This window comes from Xenopus tropicalis, chromosome 1 (assembly GCF_000004195.4).
Source record: "Xenopus tropicalis strain Nigerian chromosome 1, UCB_Xtro_10.0, whole genome shotgun sequence".
Classification (NCBI taxonomy): Eukaryota; Metazoa; Chordata; class Amphibia; order Anura; family Pipidae; genus Xenopus; species Xenopus tropicalis.
Window position 1 is genome coordinate 105,263,840 of NC_030677.2, and position 18,461 is coordinate 105,282,300.

An 18,461-nucleotide genomic window follows, 5' to 3' on the forward strand; every position below is an offset into this window, starting at 1 on the left:
GATCATGAAAACTAAACATGCTGGGTAGTTCTTTGTGTAAAACTATGGAACACAGATACAGCCGAAATCTAAAAAACAACTGTCACAGCACAACACTGTAGACAATGCAAGAAAAAAGATCTTTACATTTACCTTACTAAACAGAAAAAGTAAACTCTAGACTCAGCGTATGCATACAGCAGCAATAGAGAACATATATAAAGGCTGCCTCTTCTAGCCCTTCCATAGCATTGAATCTTCCATTCAATCAAAATGGGAAAAGTAAGTAAAAATCATGAACAATGCTAATGGTTTTTATTAAACACTTTAGAACCCATGTTTACACTTATATTTGTTATTAATACATATATACATAATATTATTGTTGAAGGATTTTATACAGTTTTGAATTTATGTTTGCAACTAACCCATGCTTACCCTAAAACAACTATACTAGAAAACATTCATGGCAACTTTTCTCAGGAAAACCCCATAGTGCACTCAGATCTCTATCTTTCCTGTTCTATCTGTAAAAGGATTCTAGTCACACATCTATTATTCCAAATTGCCAGCAAAAATTTTACATTGTTTTACAAAAGTTATATGTACCATGCTAAATATCAATTACAGCATTTTAAAAAAAAAATCATATTTTCTTTCAGATCTTTTTCTATGAGGAAAGGAACTTCCAAGGCCGCCACTATGAGTGCGGCTCAGACTGTTCTGACCTGTCCTCATACTTCAATCGCTGCAACTCCATCAGGGTAGAGGGTGGAAACTGGATCCTCTATGAGCACCCCAGTTACAGGGGACACCAGTATTACCTCTGGCAAGGAGAATACCCAGACTTTCAGAGATGGATGGGCTTCAATGACTCCATCAGGTCCTGCCGCTTTATTCAAAATGTAAGTGTTTGCAAAGTTACGTTTACACAATGTAGGAGTTACATTCCAAATGTACCAGTTTTACTGAATACCCTATTGGGGATTCAGGAATGAGGTTCCACACAAATGCAAAAGATGATAAAAGAACTCAAGGCTCATTTACGAATGCAGCAAATGCTGTTTTATTCAGCAACTGAATTTGCTATTCATATATGGCTAATATTAAAATCTGCCAGGAGAACCCTTGAATTACCACCATATCCAGGACCTGATGAGCACAATTCATCATATTAAGCTAGTGGGGAACACTGGTGCCCCCACACGTATACTAAAGTAAGAGTATCATGTTTGTGTGCAAATACACTGTAAGAATGGTAGACAATACAGGCACTTCTACTTTGTAGAAGGATAAAATTTGCAGATGGACATTTTAATGTATTATATGCAAACATGTGCAAACATTTGCGCATTATTCATTATTAGTGGTATAAAACAAAATGATATCTTTATGTAACAATGCAACTTGGCTTTGGTAGTAGGGAGTGCGCCAGGCACAACAGACAAGAATTTGGGTTTAGAACTTGAAGTAAGGAGAGTTCGTCTGCTAGGAAGCGCATGACTTGTTGCCAAAATCTCTGGATGTCTGGGCAGTTCCAAAGTAAGTGAATAAAATCAGCATCAGGTTTATTGCAGCAGAGGCATCTAGAGTGTTCCAAGTGACCCATCTGGTGTAATTTCTTAGGTGATAAATAGGTTTGGTGTATAATTTTGAATTGAATTAGTTTGTCTCTTACACTTTTTGGGTTTATTTAATGTTTAAATTATTTTTAGCGGACTTCTTATCTGGAAAATCCTAGGTCCCAAGCATTCTGGATAACAGGTCCCATACCTGCGCAACATAAAATGATGAAACTTTACAACTGGACAACATTTCTGGGATGCACAAACTACAAAATGATTGCAGTTAATTGAAATGCAAGTAGTACAGCCCTTCTAGCTGATTTTACAGAAGCATTCCTTAGTTATTTTAAAAACACGGTAATTGTTTGCCCAGACCTATGGAATAATATTATGTAGTTATTATCGCTAGACATAAAAGTAAATCCCTTATATTAAACCCAGGACATCACAATATGCAGATATGTAGGGTCCCGGTGTTCAACAAAATTGACAGTGAAAAGATTAAAATAAACAAAGGGTTAAAGAAATGGTTTTCAGATAGAAAGGCAATATTTGGATATTTATTTCTTTATATTTATTTTGTTTTTAATTTTTTTTAGTACCATGGTCAATACAAAATGAGAATCTACGAAAGGGGAGACTACCAAGGACAGATGATGGAGTTCTTTGATGACTGCCCCAATACTTACGATCGATTCCGTTTCCATGACATTCACTCCTGCAATGTGTTTGATGGCCACTGGATGTTCTATGAGGAACCCAACTACAGGGGACGTCAGTACTACCTGAGACCTGGAGAATACAGGAGATACAGTGACTGGGGAGCCTCAAGCGCCAGAATTGGCTCATTCAGAAGGGTTTATAATAGATTTTAAATAACCTCAGAAATCTACTAATCCAATTATATTGATAGCTCAATAAAATACAGATGTTTAAAATGACTTGTCTGTGTAATATTTATTTATTTCTACAGAGCAGCTTTAGGACAATTTCCATAATAACAGTTTAATGAAAAAGGCTGTGTTTATTTGTATGGAATTGTCCAGTTACAATGATTCCCAGTCATATCTGTTTGGTGTAAAATCGTCAATGCAAACCTTGCTTCTAGTTAGATTGATTCTGCTTAGTCCCTGAGTTTGACCAATAAATCAGCAAACTCATAACAGCTAATCATTGAGCTCTAATATTCATGCCAAACTCAAGAATGAACTCTTTTAAAAATAAAATCAACAAGTATGGAACTGCATTCTGTGCTTAGGTTTGCGTTTTAATGAAAAGATTGTGTACAGATGTATTAGTCACGTGGCACTTCACTTTGACAACTTCTTTCCAGTTTCCAAACAGAAGGAGTAATACATGTCCAACTGCAGCAAACAACCATTTTACATATTGCCTGCTACATAAAAAGCATTCTTATATTCTGAGTTGCCATTAAAGATGAACTCATAATAATAGCTGATCTGTACAAATGACAAACTGACCATTAAGTACAGCAGCGTTTTTCAACCGCTGTTCCGCGGCACACTAGTGTGCCGCGAGATGTTGCCTGGTGTGCCGTAGGCGGGGCCGCAATTTTTACTTTCAAAGGGGGCCCGGCGATGCTACAGTTTTTCTTAGTAGCTCGGGCCCCCTTTAATAAAATCCGGGCCCTGTCATTGGTTGCGCCCCGTGTGTACGGGTGACGTCAGTACGCACGGGGCGCAACGTTATAAAAGGGCCTGTGTGCGGTCGCGTGTAGGCAGAAGTGCAGAGGCGGCGCGCGTGAGGGGAAGATGCTGCTGAAGCCGCCGAAGAGCAGAAGTAAAATGCTGCTGGGCACCAATGTATTAGGGGGGGCCACGGGGCACACTGACTTATGGGGGCACTGCTGCTGGGCACCAATGTACTAGGGGGGCTGGCTCTTGGCACCAATGTACTGGGGGGCACTGCTGCTGGGCACCAATGTACTAGGGGGGCACTGCTCTTGGCACCAATGTACTAGGGGGGCACTGCTGCTGGGCACCAATGTACTAGGGGGGCACTGCTCTTGGCACCAATGTACTAGGGGGGCACTGCTGCTGGGCACCAGTGTACTAGGGGGGCACTGCTGCTGGGCACAGAGTTAAATTTTTTAACATTTTCTAATGGTGGTGTGCCTCGTGATTTTTTTCATGAAACAAGTGTGCCTTTGCCCAAAAAAGGTTGAAAAACACTGAAGTACAGAGCTACACTGATGATAAAAAACACAATAAAGGGCTACTGTCTAAGCAAGTTTGTTATAATTTTATTATTAACTTGTTATTACCAAAGTTTAGGGGTCCCCTAAAATGGGCCCAGAAACTTTTAGTTACGTTGCGCTATAGGCCATAGCTACATATATACAGTAATTACATAGTTAATTATGTTCAATCTGTGCTTTAAGCAAAACCTTCATAAATTCTGCTCAATCAAGAGAAAAGCTAAAAACCTCAACTGAAATTAGGTAAATTAATTTATATGATTAAGGATTGTAATAATTTTTTTGTGTTTGCAGGAAAACAAAAACTATTGCTTTTCAAATAGGGACCCAGCTTGGACTGCTAAAAAGAACAAATATGGCCTGATATTATATCTGAAATAAATGCAGTATTAGAAGTAAAAAAAAAGTGGTTGAACATTTGTCGCACACCAAATAATAAAGTGAAGGAGGGGATTATATGGGATGTTTTTTTTCCCATAAAAAAGGTCAGAGCACCAGAGGTTACCCCTTTAGATTAGAGGAACAGAACTTTGATTTGAAGCAGTGTAGGTGGTTTTTCACGTTGAGTTTTATCACTTCCTAATGATGTTGTGATGGCAGATTCTGTTAATCCCTTTGGCCTGGATGACTGAGAAAAAAACTACTTGACCTCAATGTATTTTGCATAACAATACCACAGCAGAAAAAGCCCATTAACTTCAATGAGAGAAAACTGTGCTGCAGCCTATGGGTCAAGTAGGCCAACTATATTTTACAGACAGGTAGTGCTTATATTAGTGACAATAAAGTGAAATACATTTACAATAATTTAATTAATTCTTAATAATGCAAATAATATATTTAAGAAGTGTAGTGTGTAATATAATGGCTTTAAATAAAATTGAATAATTAGAGGGAATTAAGTCTGACTTGTGCCAACCATGGCTGGATGTGGAAGGGGACCCCCTGCCTAGAACAGCAGACACCTTGAATTTACCATATTGACTCCTTAGGTCTCATTAACCCCAATGCGAGCAAATGTGCAAACTCCCTACCAACCTTTCTTCCCTTCTCTTTTTCCTCCTTTTCTCTCCCCCTCTTTTATATTTGGTTTACTTGTTTGGAAAAAAGGAAAATAAAAGCATTTAAAAAAAAAAAAGTCTGACTTGTGCCAGGAATGTTTAATAAAAAAAGACTAAAAAATAGGACTCATGCAAATGGACAGTAACAATGTTAATAAGTTTGTATTTTTTTTACTTTTATACTCTTTAAAACGTATTATATATTGGTTTGTAGATGTTCAAGCTTTTCCATTAACTGTTTTACGAATGAATAAAATGTTTAAATGGTGTGTGCCATTTATGTTGTGCAGTAACTTGTGCCAGCATATCACAGAAAGTGACACTTTAGTACCACCATTTTATAGTCAGAGAGTCCCTGTTGGGATTTAGTATCCTAGAAAAAAGTAAAAAAAAAAACAGCCTTACACGTTTCGTACCTAGAGGGTACTTAATCATAAGCTCTGATTAAGTACCCTCTATGTACAGAACGCGTAAGGCTGTTTTTTTTTTTACTTTTTATGTATGGATAAACTTTGAATGTTCTTATCTTAACTATGCTGCTTTTTGACTATTTTTGTGATCAATCTGGATGTGCCTGCCAGCCTTCCTCTTAAATGTGAATTTACCAATGGACTATGTTCACCACTTTTATACTATTTGCAGTCTGAAAATGCTGAGATCATGAAAACTAAAAATGCTGGGTAGCTCTTTGTGTAAAACTATGGAACACAGGTACAACTGAACACTGAGAAACACAGCACAACACTGAATACAATGCAAGACAAAAGATCTTTACATTCACCTTACTAAACAGAAAAAGTAAACTCTAGACTCAGCGTATGCAGACAGCAGCAATAGAGAACATATATAAAGGCTGCCACCTCTAGCCCTTCCATAGCATTGAACCTTCCATTCAATCAAGATGGGTAAAGTAAGTAAAAATCATGAACAATTCTAATGGTTTTTATTACAAACTTACATTTGTTATTAATACATATATACATAATATTATTAGTGAATGATTTTACAGAGTTTAGAATGTATGTTTGCAATTAACCATGCTTACTTAAAACAACCATACTAGAGAACATAAATAGCAATAACAATGATTAGCATTCACTAAAAGAGGAAACAATTTGAAGCAATTCAATATATTTGTCATGCCAACTTTTCTCAGGAAAACTCCATAGTGCATTCAGAACTCTATCTTTCCTGTTCTAGCTGTAAAAGGATTCTAGTCACACATCTATTATTCCAAATTGGCAGCAAAATTTTGAATGTTTTACAAAAGTTATATGTACCATGCTAAATATCAATTACAGAATTTAAAAAAATATATTTTCTTTCAGATCTTCTTCTACGAGGAGAGGAACTTCCAAGGCCGCCACTATGAGTGCGGCTCAGACTGTTCTGACCTGTCCTCATACTTCAATCGCTGCAACTCCATCAGGGTAGAGGGTGGTAACTGGATCCTCTATGAGCACCCCAGTTACAGGGGACACCAGTATTACCTCTGGCAAGGAGAATACCCAGACTTTCAGAGATGGATGGGCTTCAATGATTCCATCAGGTCCTGCCGCTTTATTCAAAATGTAAGTGTTTGCAACGTTACGTTTACACAAGATAAGAGTTATAATAAATCACAAATAAAATATATATATATATATATATATATAAATCACATTCCAAATGTACCAGTTTTACTGAATACCCTATTGGTAGAACCTAACTGGGATTCACTGTAAAACAGGGTTTCCAATCAGGATATCTGATCTGATTCAGGAATGAGGTTCCACATAAATGAAAAAGACGATAAAAGGGCTCAAGACTCATTTATGAATGCAGCGAATGCTGTTAGGTGTTTTTTTGAGCAAATCATATATTTTTCACCACAATGTTTTCCCAAGAATTCCAGTGCCATTAAGGCAACAAGCAATATTTGCAGAGTGGGCATGGGATCACTTCTAGCACAACAATGCATGAAGCATTTATATCAGCAACTGAATTTGCTCTTCATTTATGGCAAAAAATAAAACCTTCAAGGGGAACCCTTGAATTACCACCATATCCAGGACCTGATGAGTACAATTCATCAGATTAAGCTAGGGAGGAACATTGGTGCTGGCACAAGTATACTAAAGCAAGAGTATCATGTTTGAGTGCAAATACTCTGTAAGAATGGTGGGCAATACAGGCACTTCCACTTTGTAGAAGGATGAACTTGCAGCTAGCCTTTTAATGTATTATGTGCAAACATTTGTGCATTATTCATTATTAGTGGTATAAAAAAAATGATATCTTAATTTTACAATGCAACCTAATCTATATACATCCGTTATTCAGAAATCCATTTTCCAGAAAGCTTTAAATTATGGGTAGGTCATCTCACAGACTCCACTTTATTCAAATAATTCATACTTTTAAAAATTATTTCCCTTTGTTTCTGTAATAATAAAGCAGCACCTTGAACTTGATCCCAACTAAGATATAATTAATCCTCACTTGAGGCAAAATAATCTTGTTGGGTTTATTTAATGTTTAGCAGACTTATCTGGAAAATCGTAGGTCCCAAGCATTCTGGATAACAGGTCCCATACCTGCGCAACATAAAATGATGAAACTTTACAACTGGACAACATTGCTGGGATGCACAAACTACAAAATGATTGCAGTTAATTGAAATGCAAGCAGTGCAGCCCTTCTAGCTGATTTTACAGAAGCATCCCTCAGTTTTCACATGGTCTGGTTTCTTTATTTTAAAAACACAGTAATTTTTGGCCCAGACCCATGGAATAATATTATGTAGTTATTATCACTAGACATAAAAGAAAATCCCTGATATTAAACCCAGATCATCAAAATCTGCAGATATGTAGGGCTCCGGTGTTCAACAACACTGACAGCAAAAATATTTAAATAAAAAAAGGGTTAAAGAAATGGTTTCCAGATAGAAAGGCAAGAAAGGATATTTATTTCGTTTTTAATTTTAGAAAAGCAATACTTGGATATCTATATTTCTATTTTTATTTGTTTTTAAGTACCATGGCCAATACAAAATGAGAATCTATGAAAGAGGAGACTACCAAGGGCAGATGATGGAGTTCTTTGATGACTGCCCCAATACTTATGATCGATTCCGTTTCCATGACATTCACTCCTGCAATGTGTTTGATGGCCACTGGATGTTCTATGAGGAACCCAACTACAGGGGACGTCAGTACTACCTGAGACCTGGAGAATACAGGAGATACAGTGACTGGGGAGCATCAAGCGCCAGAATTGGCTCATTCAGAAGGGTTTATAATAGATTCTAAATAACCTCCGAAATCTACTAATCCAATTATATTGATAGTTCAATAAAATACAGATGTTTAAAATTACTTGTCTGTGTAATATTTAGGTCAATTTCCATATTAATAGTTTAATGAAAGGTTGTGTTTATCTGTATGGAATTGTCCAGTTACAATGATTCCAAGTCGTACCTGTTTGGTGTAAAATCATCAATGCAAACCTTGCTTCTAGTTAGATTTACTCTGCTTAGTTCCTGAGTTTGACCAATAAATCAGCAAAGACATAACAGCTAATCACTGAGCTCTACGATTCATGCAAAACTCAAGAATGAACTCTTTTTAAAACACAATCAACAAGTATGGAACTGCATTCTGTGCTTAGGTTTGGGTTTTAATGAAAAGATTGTGTACAGGCATTCTTACATTCTGGTTTGCCATTAAAGATGAACTCTTAATAGTAGCTGATCTGTACAAATGTACAGAGCTACATTAATGATAAAAAACACAATAAAGGGCTACTGTCAAAGCCAGGTTATTATATTTTTATTAATAATGTCTTATTACCAAAGTTTAGGGGTCCCCTAAAATAAACCTGCAGTAGGGCCCAGTAACTTTTAGTTATGTTGCGCTATAGGACATAGCTACATATACAGTATAATTACAGAGTAAATTATGTGCTATTTGTGCTTTAGGCAAAACCTGCATAAATTCTGCTCAGTCCAGAGAAAAGCTAAAAACTTCAACTAAAATTAGGTAAATGTTTATTTATATATAATTTATATGATTAAGGATTGTAATATTTTTTCTGTGTTTGCAGGTAAACAAAAACTATTGCTTTCTATATAGGGACCCAGCTTGGGCTGCTTAAAAGATCAAATATGGCCTGATATTATATCTGAAATAAATGCAGTATTAGAAGTAAAAAAAAAGTGGTTGAACATTTGTTGAACACCAAATAATAAAGTTAGTTCTAACTATAACAAGATGAGCAAACAGAAGGAGAAGTGCAGGGGTGCAGAACGTATTTGTTTATTTATACTAAATAATAAAATGCAGAAAGTATGCTTCGGTGCATTTACCATAAGCAGCCAATAAGGTGTTTATTATTAAAGGTGACTAGTAAATAGTAACTGTTGATTGGTTGCTATAGGTGAATAGACCTGCAGTACAATTTTCACTACATTCAGTAAGCCCTCCTGACTTAAACTACTATATGTAATAAAAATCACAACATTTTAACGGCTTATAGTTTGGTAAAAATATTATTATTAACACCTAAGTATAACATGTTTTAATTATTTGGCTGTGGACATAGTTTATTAAAATGCAATGCATAGGGGCTTTATATATCATAAGATATATACAGTAAGTAACACTGCAAATTTGCATGCTGACTATTATTTTGGGGAATTATTTCACTTTTGTAAAGTTTAATGTCTTGAAGAATTTAAAAACACAATATTTTCTAGGGGAAGTTCATATTTATATGTTATATAATAAAAATTGTAAAATTAACCGCAGTTGTAATCACTAGGGGATAAGCAAACTTGAATCTGCAGTAGAATTTTACCATGTACGCTTGTTTCTCTATATAAATCCAATGCATTCTGGCAAAATGTTGTGGTTTTGTGAATTTTCCCTGGGTTTCGCAAATTTTTTGTCTAAGCAAAATGCAGCAATTTCTTATCACTTATATTCATCAATAACAAATAATAAGTAGGTAGTATTTAGTAATCATCTGTTTAAAAATGAGTATCTTATTGTTTGCCTTTTATTACATATTACTGTTTGCTTTTTAGTGATGTACATATAAGGGCCCATTTATCAATGTTTGATTGAGTCCGAATAGTAAAAATTCATATTTTTTCTGAGTTTTAGAACTGTGTGTATTTTCTGCGATTTTTTTGTTAATTTGCGCAACTTTTTCGTACTTTGCGACAATTGTGTGACAAAATCGTATTTGTCGCAATGAGTACAAGAGGTGTTACTTTTACAAAAAAGACTAGGGAAGCCCAGGTCTCAAACATTCCGGATAATACATTTTAAACCTGTAGTGTAAAGAAACATATTTGCCTTTCTATGCTATAATACTGAACTCATCTCTAACATTTGTGTGGGTGAGCATCTGGGGAACAGTGATCACAACATGGTCTCCTTTGAGATGCTGCTGCAGAGACAGCTCTATAAAGGGAGTAACTAAAACACTCGTGCAGACTTTGCCAGTATAAGGGCATCTCTGTAATGTGTCAACTGGGAAAGGCTTTTCATAGGGTTAAACACAGAAGGAAAAAGGAATATCTTTAAATTGTTTCTAAGCAAGCATACAGATTAGTATATTCCCCTTGTAGGCAAAGAAAAGCCATCGCAAAGCAAAACCATTGGTTGAATAAAAGTGTTAGGAGAATATTTATTATGCTGTGTAAAATGACATAAAAAGCTGTGTAAAAGGAACGTAGATGATCGCCTTCTGAACGCCAGATTTTAAGCTGTTATTTTAAGTTAGTTCCGGCGGAAGAAAAAACACATAAAAAGTTATACCGATTTTACGCTGTTTTTTACACAGCGAAGCCTGGCAATGTGTGGTGAATTTTCTTGCCGTTTTTTACTTAGTGTCAAGGTTGGTAAGAAAAAACATGTTTAGAAAGCATTCAAGTTAAAGACAGCAGAAACTTTCATCAGGAACAAGGAAACAAATAAAGCATGCAATAAAGCTATCAGGCAAGCTCAAATAGAGATGGAAATTGGTATTGCAGATAGGAGTAAAAGGAATCCAAAATTGTTTTTGAAATATGTAAATAGTAAAAAATTTACATAATAAAGGGTGGGACCTTTTTTATGACGGGGGGTCAGTTGATTGATGAGAACAGGGAAAAAACTGAAATTCTGAACTCTTATTTTTCAATCTATACAACTGAGGAGCCTAGAACATATTTGTGTGACATAAGCTCAGCTGCGTTGTCTATGTGTAATGGGGAGGGGGGAGGGAGAGCCCTTAGAAGCAGGCAGGCACAGGAAAGCTTAAGCTGGCCTGCTATTTAATTATACGTGGGAAAAGCAGAGAGGGGGGCAGCCCTTTGAAGTAGGCAGGCAATGGAAAGATCAAGCCTGCCTGCTATCTAGTTCCCAACTCCATGCAATGCTATGTGAGGGAGTGAGGAACAGAGGGAGGGGGAACTCTTTGAAGCAAACGGCAAGCTGAATCCTCCCAGTTTATGAAGTAGTCCTTTTGACAGATTGAGCAGCTACAGTCGGGTTGCCAGACAGTCGGGTTCAGGATCTTCAGTAGGATTTATGTAGAGAAACATGACTTTTAGGAAAAAACAGTCAACATGACCTATAGGTAGGTTTGGAAGTAGGTTCATATTTTTATAATAAATTTTTGTCAGTATCACTTTAAGAAGGATATTAATGAGCTGGAGAGAGTGCAGAAATGTGCAACTAAACTGGTAAAGGGGACTGAAAATTTAAACTATGGTCGGGGTTGTTTTCTCCGGAAAAAAAGTGCTTGTGAGGGGACATGATTACTTTGTTCAAGTACATTAGGGGGGCTTATAGGCAGATATAGGATGTTCTTTTTTCCCATAAAAAAGGTCAGTGCACCAGAGGCCACCCCTTTAGATTAGAGGAACGGAACTTTCATTTGAAGCAGAGTAGGTGGTTTTTCACGGTGAGGGCAGTGAGGTTGGGGGATGCCCTTCCTAGTGATGTTGTAATGGCAGATTCTGTTAATGCCTTTAAGAGGGGCTTGGATGACTTCTTGAACAAGCATAGTATCCAAGGCTATTGTGATACTAAAATCTACAGTTAGTATTGAAGTTGGTATATAGGGTTTATGTATGTGAGATAGGTCAGTATAGGTTTGTGTGTGCTGGGTTGAATTGGAAGGGTTGAACTTAATAGACTCTGGTCTATATTCGTCATAAATTATGATAAGCAAATTTTTTTTGAAAAACATGAGAAAAACGACAGAAAAAAAAACAACCATTGACTTTAATGCTTTGAGAGTGCGAAAAAAACTTGAGAAACAAGGCCAGTGACTTTAATGCATTTGGAGTGAGAAAAAGAACATGAAAAAAACTCCCATTTACTTCAGTATATTTGGAGTGAAAAAAGGCCCAGTGACTTCAATGCATTTGGCATGAGGAAAAAACATTGATTAACTTTAAATGCATTTTCAGTGAGAAAAAACTCCCATTCACTTAGGGGCCCATTCATTAAAGGAGAAAGAAAGTTAAAAACTAAGTAAGCTTTATCAGAAAGGTCTATGTAAATACAGTCATAAGCACTCACAGAAACGCTGCACTGAGTTGTCTTTCAAAAGAAAAAGGATTTCTTGTCTGTTTGTTTTCCTCTGCCAGAGACACGCAGCTCTCTCCTCTCTCCCCTCTCCTGCTCCCCCCTCCCTCAAGAGTGCTAAGAACTCCCTCCCCCCTTAGGAATGTGTTATCTAAGCCAATCAGCAGGAAGCTTCCTCGTAGTCTTACAAACTGAGCTGGTCTTGGTGCAGGAGTGTGGCATTATGGGAATTTTTTTTACAGAGCTCAGCTTTTTTTTCCTATGAGGCTTCTGAGAAATATGGGGAGACTTTAGGGCACTATTGAGAGAACTGAAGGTATGCTTGCAGCTCTTTATTAGCCTTTCCTTCTCCTTTAAAGCACAAATTTCAGATTGTTAAATGTACGATTGGAAAAAATTTGGAGCAACCACAATCATTTCTGATGTTCGAAAATGTCATTAAAATTCGTTTCTTGGACTTACGAAAATATTGTGGTTTCGATCCGAAAGTTACAATATTTTCATATCCGAATGATCGTAAATGGTGCAAAAACCTTTCTGACTTTGAAACTTCCAAAACTGGCCAAAAGATAGTCACGATACCAAAGCTTGAATGAATAATGAAAGTTTCGTAGTCGTTGCAATAAGTACGAAAAGTAAAACTTTTTTGTGGAATAACTAACGAAAATTGTGCTGCAACATATGGGTCAAGTAGGCCAACTACACAATAAAGACAGGTAGTGCTTATATTAGTGAAAATAAAGTGAAATACATACATTAAAATGATTTACTTAATTCTTAAGTAAAAAATAACATATTTAAGAAGTGTAGTGTGGAATATATTGGCTTGAAATAAAATTGAATAATATTTCATAATTATACTTTAATATATACTCTTTAAAACATATTATATATTGGTTTTCCAGATGTTCAAGCTTTTGCATTAACTGTTTTACGAGTGAGTAAAATGTTAAAATGGTGTGTGCCATTTATGTTGTGCAGTACCTAGTGCCAGCATATCACAGAATGTGACACTTTAGTACCACCACTTTAGTCAGAAAGTAAAGAATAATGGAGAGCAACAGTGCTCTCGCATTGCATGCTGTGCTTTATGCATCTCTAGTTTTTTTTAAAAAGAAAAAGAAGACAGAATGAAGTTGCTGAGCCTGAGCATTTGGATCAGACTTAGGAAGTGCAGGTCCCCGCTGGAATCACTAGTATGCCAAAAAAAAAAAAAAACTGCACTACCAATGGACTATGTTCACCACTCTTTATACTATTTGAACCCTGAAAGTACTGAGATCATGAAAACTAAAAATGCTGGGTAGTTCTTTGTGTAAAACTATGGAACACAGGTACAACTGAACAACTGTCACAGCACAACACTGAATACAATGACAAAAAAGACAAAAGATCTTTACATTTACCTTACTAAACAGAAAAAGTAAACTCTAGACTCAGCGTATGCAGACAGCAGCAATAGAGAACATATATAAAGGCTGCCTCTTCTAGCCCTTCCATTGCATTGAATCTTCCATTCAATCAAAATGGGAAAAGTAAGTAAAAATCATGAACTATTCTAGTGGTTTTCATTACATACTTATATTTGTTATTAATACATTTACACATAATATAATTAGTGAATTATTTTACACAGTTTAGAATTTATGTTTGCAATTAACCTATGCTTACTTTATCATAACAATGATTAGCATTTTCTAAAATAAGAAACAATTTACAGCATTTCTACATATTTGTCATGGCAACTTTTCTCAGGAAAACCCCATAGTGAACTCAGAACTCTATTTGTCCTGTTCTAGCTGTAAAAGGATTCTAGTCACACATACGAAAAATTTTCTAGTCACACGCAAAATTTTGAAATTGTTTTACAAAAGTTATATGTACCATGCTAAATATCAATTACAGCATTGAAAAAAAAATCATATTTTCTTTCAGATCTTCTTCTATGAGGAAAGGAACTTCCAAGGCCGCCACTATGAGTGCGGCTCAGACAGTTCTGACCTGTCCTCATACTTCAATCGCTGCAACTCCATCAGGGTAGAGGGTGGTAACTGGATCCTCTATGAGCACCCCAGTTACAGGGGAAACCAGTATTACCTCTGGCAAGGAGAATACCCAGACTTTCAGAGATGGATGGGCTTCAATGATTCCATCAGGTCCTGTCGCTTTATTCCCAATGTAAGTGTTTGCAAAGTTACATTTACACAACGTAGGGGTTAGGGAGAAATCACATTCCAAATGTACCAGTTTCACTAAATAACCTATAGGTAGAACCTAACTGGCATTCACTGTAAAACAGGGTTTCCAATCAGGATATCTGATCTAATTCAGGAATGAGGTTCCACAAAAATGCAAAAAAAGACAAAAGGACTCAAGGCTCATTTACAAATGCAGAGAATGCTGTTAAGTGTTTTTTTGAGCAAATCATATATGTTGTACCACAATGTTTTCCCCAGAATTCCAGTGCCGTTGAGGCAACAAGCAATATTTGCAGAGTGGACAGGGGGTCATTTTCAGCACAACAATGCATGAAGCATTTATATCAGCAACTGAATTTGCTCTTCATTTATGGCAAATAATAAAACCTTCAAGGGGAACACTTGAATTACCACCATATCCAGGACCTGATGAGTACAATTCATCAGATTAAGCTAGGGAGGAACCTTGGTGCCCCCACAAGTATACTAAAGTAAGAGTATCATGTTTGAGAGCAAATACTCTGTAAGAATGGTAGGCAATACAGGCACTTCCACTTTGTAGAAGGATGAACTTGCAGTTTGAAATGAGCCTTTTAATGTATTATGTGCAAACATTTGCGCATTATTCATTATTAGTGGTATAAAACAAAATTATCTCTTAATGTTACAATACAACCTAATCTATATACATTCGTTATTCAGAAACCCATCTTAAAATTATGGGTAGGTCATCTCACAGACTCCGCTTTAATCAAATAATTCATATTTTTAAAGATTATTTCCCCTTTTTCTGTAATAATAAAGCAGTACCTTGAACTAAAATATAATTCATGCTCATTAGAGGCAAAACAATCCTGTTGGGTTTATTTAATGTTTAAATGATTTTTAGCAGACTCATCTGGAAAATCCTAGGTCCCAGGCATTTTGGATAACAGGTCCGATACCTGCACAACATAAAATGATGAAACTTTACAACTGGACAACATTTCTGGGATGCACAAACTACAAAATGATTGCAGTTATTTGAAATGCAAGCAGTACAGCCCTTCTAGCTGATTTTACAGAAGCATCCCTCAGATTTCCCATGGTCTGGTTTCTTTATTTTAAAAACACAGTAATATTTTGCCCAGACCCATGGAATAATATTATGTAGTTATTATCACTAGACATAAAAGAAAATCCCTGTAATTTAACCCAGGTCATCAAAATCTGCAGATATGTAGGGCTCCGGTGTTCAACACTGACAGTGAAAATATTTAAATAAACAAAGGGTTAAAGAAATGGTTTTCGGATAGAAAGGCAATACTTGGATATTTATTTCTCTATATTTATTTTGTTTATAATTTTATTTTAAGTACCATGGCCAATACAAAATGAGAATCTATGAAAGAGGAGACTACCAAGGGCAGATGATGGAGTTCTTTGATGACTGCCCCAATACTTACGATCGATTCCGTTTCCATGACATTCACTCCTGCAATGTGTTTGATGGCCACTGGATGTTCTATGAGGAACCCAACTACAGGGGACGTCAGTACTACCTGAGACCTGGAGAATACAGGAGATACAGCGACTGGGGAGCCTCAAGCGCCAGAATTGGCTCATTCAGAAGGATTTATAACAGATTTTAAATAACCTCAGAAATCTACTAATGCAATTATATTGATAGTTCAATAAAATACAGATGTTTAAAATGACTTGTCTGTGTAATATTTATTTCTATTTTCTATATTATCAGTTAAATGAACAAGGCTGAGTTCTAAAATTAATGCCAAACTCAAGAATGATTTTTTTTTTAAAAAACACAAACAACAAGTTTGGTACTGCATTCTGTGCTTGGGTTTGGGTTTTAATGAAAAGTTTGTGTACAGATGTATTAGTCACGTGGCACTTTACTCCTTTCCAGTTTCCAAACGGAAGCAGTAATACATGTCCTACTGCAACAAACAACCATTTTACATATTGCCTGCTACATAAAAGGCATTCTTATATTGTCGGTTGCCATTAAATATGAACTCTTAATAGTAGCTGATCTGTACAAAAAACAGATCATTAAGTACAGAGCTACACTGATGATAAAAAACACAATAAATGTCTGCTGTCTAAGCCAGTTTATTATATTTTTAGGAATAATGTCTTATTACAAAAGGTTATGGGTCCCCTAAAATGAACTTGTAGTAGGGCCCAGTAACTTTTAATTATGCTACACTATAGGCTACATATATAATTACACAGTAAATTATGTTCAATCTTTGCTTAATGAAAAAACTGCCTAAATTCTGCTTAATCCAGAGAAAAGCTAAAAACCTTCAACTAAAACTAGGTAAATGTATTTATATGATTAAGGATGTAATAATTATTTTGTGTTTGCAGAGAAACAAAAACTATTGCTTTCTATATAGGGGCCTCGTTTGGACTGATAAAAACATCAAATTTGGCCTGATAATGCAGTATTAGAAGTAAAAAAAGTGGTTAAACATTTGTCGAACACCAAAAATAGAGTCCATCAAGTTCAGCCCTTCCAAGTAAACCCATCACATACACAAACCTATACTGACCTACTTATACACTCACATACATTAACTATATAAACATCAATACTATTTGTAGATTTTAGTATCACAATAGCCTTGGATATTATGTTTGTTTAAGAAATTATCCAAGCCCCTCTTAAAGGCATTAACAGAATCTGCCATCACAGCATCACTTGGAAAGTCATTCCACAACTGTGAAAAACCACTTATGCTGCTTCAAATGGAAGCTCTATTCCTCTAAAAAAGTGGTGGCCTCTGGCACACTGATCCTTTTTATAGGAAAAAAGAACATCTCCTATCTGCCTATAATCCCCTCTAATGTACTTGTACAGAGTAATCATGTCCCTTCACAAGCGCCTTTTTTCCATAGAAAACAACCCCAACCTTGAAAGTCTAACCTCAGTTTAGTTCTCTGCACTCTCTCCAGCTCGTTAATATCCTTCTTAAGGACTGGAGCCCAAAACTGCACTGCATACTCAAGGTGAGGCCTTACCAGAGACCTAAAAAAGAGGCAAAAATATTTTCATCTCTTAGGTCAATTCCCTTTATGATACAACATAGCACTTTATTTACTTTAGTACCAACAGAATGACTGCCTGGAATTAGACAACTTGTTATATACAAGTATCCCCAGATCCTTTTCAGTTAAGGATACCCTCCAAAACACTAGCATTTAGTGTATAACTTGCATTTATGATACTTCTACCAAAGTACAAACCTTTGCACTTTTCAACATTGAACCTCATTTTCTATTTTTCTGCCCAGTTCTCAAACTATAAAAAGATGAGCAAACAGAAGGAGAAGTGCAGGGGTACAGAGCTTATTTGTTTGTTTATACTAAATAATAAAATGCAGAAAGTATGCTTAGGTGCATTTACCAAAAGCAGCCAATAAGATGTTTATTGTTAAAAGTGGCTAGTAAATAGTAACTTCAGATTGGTTGGTATAGGTGAATAGATCTGCAGTACAATTTTCACTACATACCCTTTTTATATGTAATGAAAATAAAATTTTTCTTGCTTATAGGTTGGTATAGATATTACTATTAACCCCTAAGAATAACATATTTTAATTATTTGACAGTGGATGTACTTTATTAAAATGCAATGCATAGGAGTCTTATATATCATGATTTCTGATATATAAGTAACACTGCAGATTTGCATGTATACTTTATTATTTTGGTGAATTGCTGCAAAATTTAATGTGTTGAAGGATTTAAAAACATACTATTTTCTAGGGGAAGTTCATATTTATATGTTATAGTTGTAATCAATACGGAGAAGCAAACTTGAATCTGCAGTAGAATTTCACCATTTAGTCTTGTTTCTCTAAAAAAAA

At 35.8% G+C, this 18,461-nt stretch overlaps 3 protein-coding genes across 3 annotated transcripts; all 3 read left to right on the forward strand.

Annotated features, from left to right (window-relative positions):
* Positions 1 to 212: 212 nt before the first annotated feature.
* Positions 213 to 2,485, forward strand: crygdl.41 (crystallin gamma D like gene 41). The gene is made up of 3 exons (XM_002939797.3): positions 213 to 261; positions 642 to 884; positions 2,144 to 2,485. Exons 1-3 carry the CDS (start codon positions 253 to 255, stop codon positions 2,417 to 2,419), a joined length of 528 nt encoding a protein of 175 aa, XP_002939843.2. The 5' UTR covers positions 213 to 252; the 3' UTR covers positions 2,420 to 2,485.
* A 3,239-nt stretch (positions 2,486 to 5,724) lies between these two features.
* On the forward strand, positions 5,725 to 8,182 carry LOC116412116 (gamma-crystallin-1-like). Its single transcript, XM_031905698.1, has 3 exons — positions 5,725 to 5,733; positions 6,152 to 6,394; positions 7,841 to 8,182. Exons 1-3 carry the CDS (start codon positions 5,725 to 5,727, stop codon positions 8,114 to 8,116), a joined length of 528 nt encoding a protein of 175 aa, XP_031761558.1. The 3' UTR covers positions 8,117 to 8,182.
* Positions 8,183 to 13,865: 5,683 nt separating this feature from the next.
* On the forward strand, positions 13,866 to 16,283 carry crygdl.43 (crystallin gamma D like gene 43). Its single transcript, XM_002945345.3, has 3 exons — positions 13,866 to 13,923; positions 14,324 to 14,566; positions 15,942 to 16,283. The coding sequence occupies exons 1-3, from the start codon at positions 13,915 to 13,917 to the stop codon at positions 16,215 to 16,217; spliced, it is 528 nt and encodes a 175-aa protein (XP_002945391.2). The 5' UTR covers positions 13,866 to 13,914; the 3' UTR covers positions 16,218 to 16,283.
* The last annotated feature ends 2,178 nt before the right edge of the window (positions 16,284 to 18,461 follow it).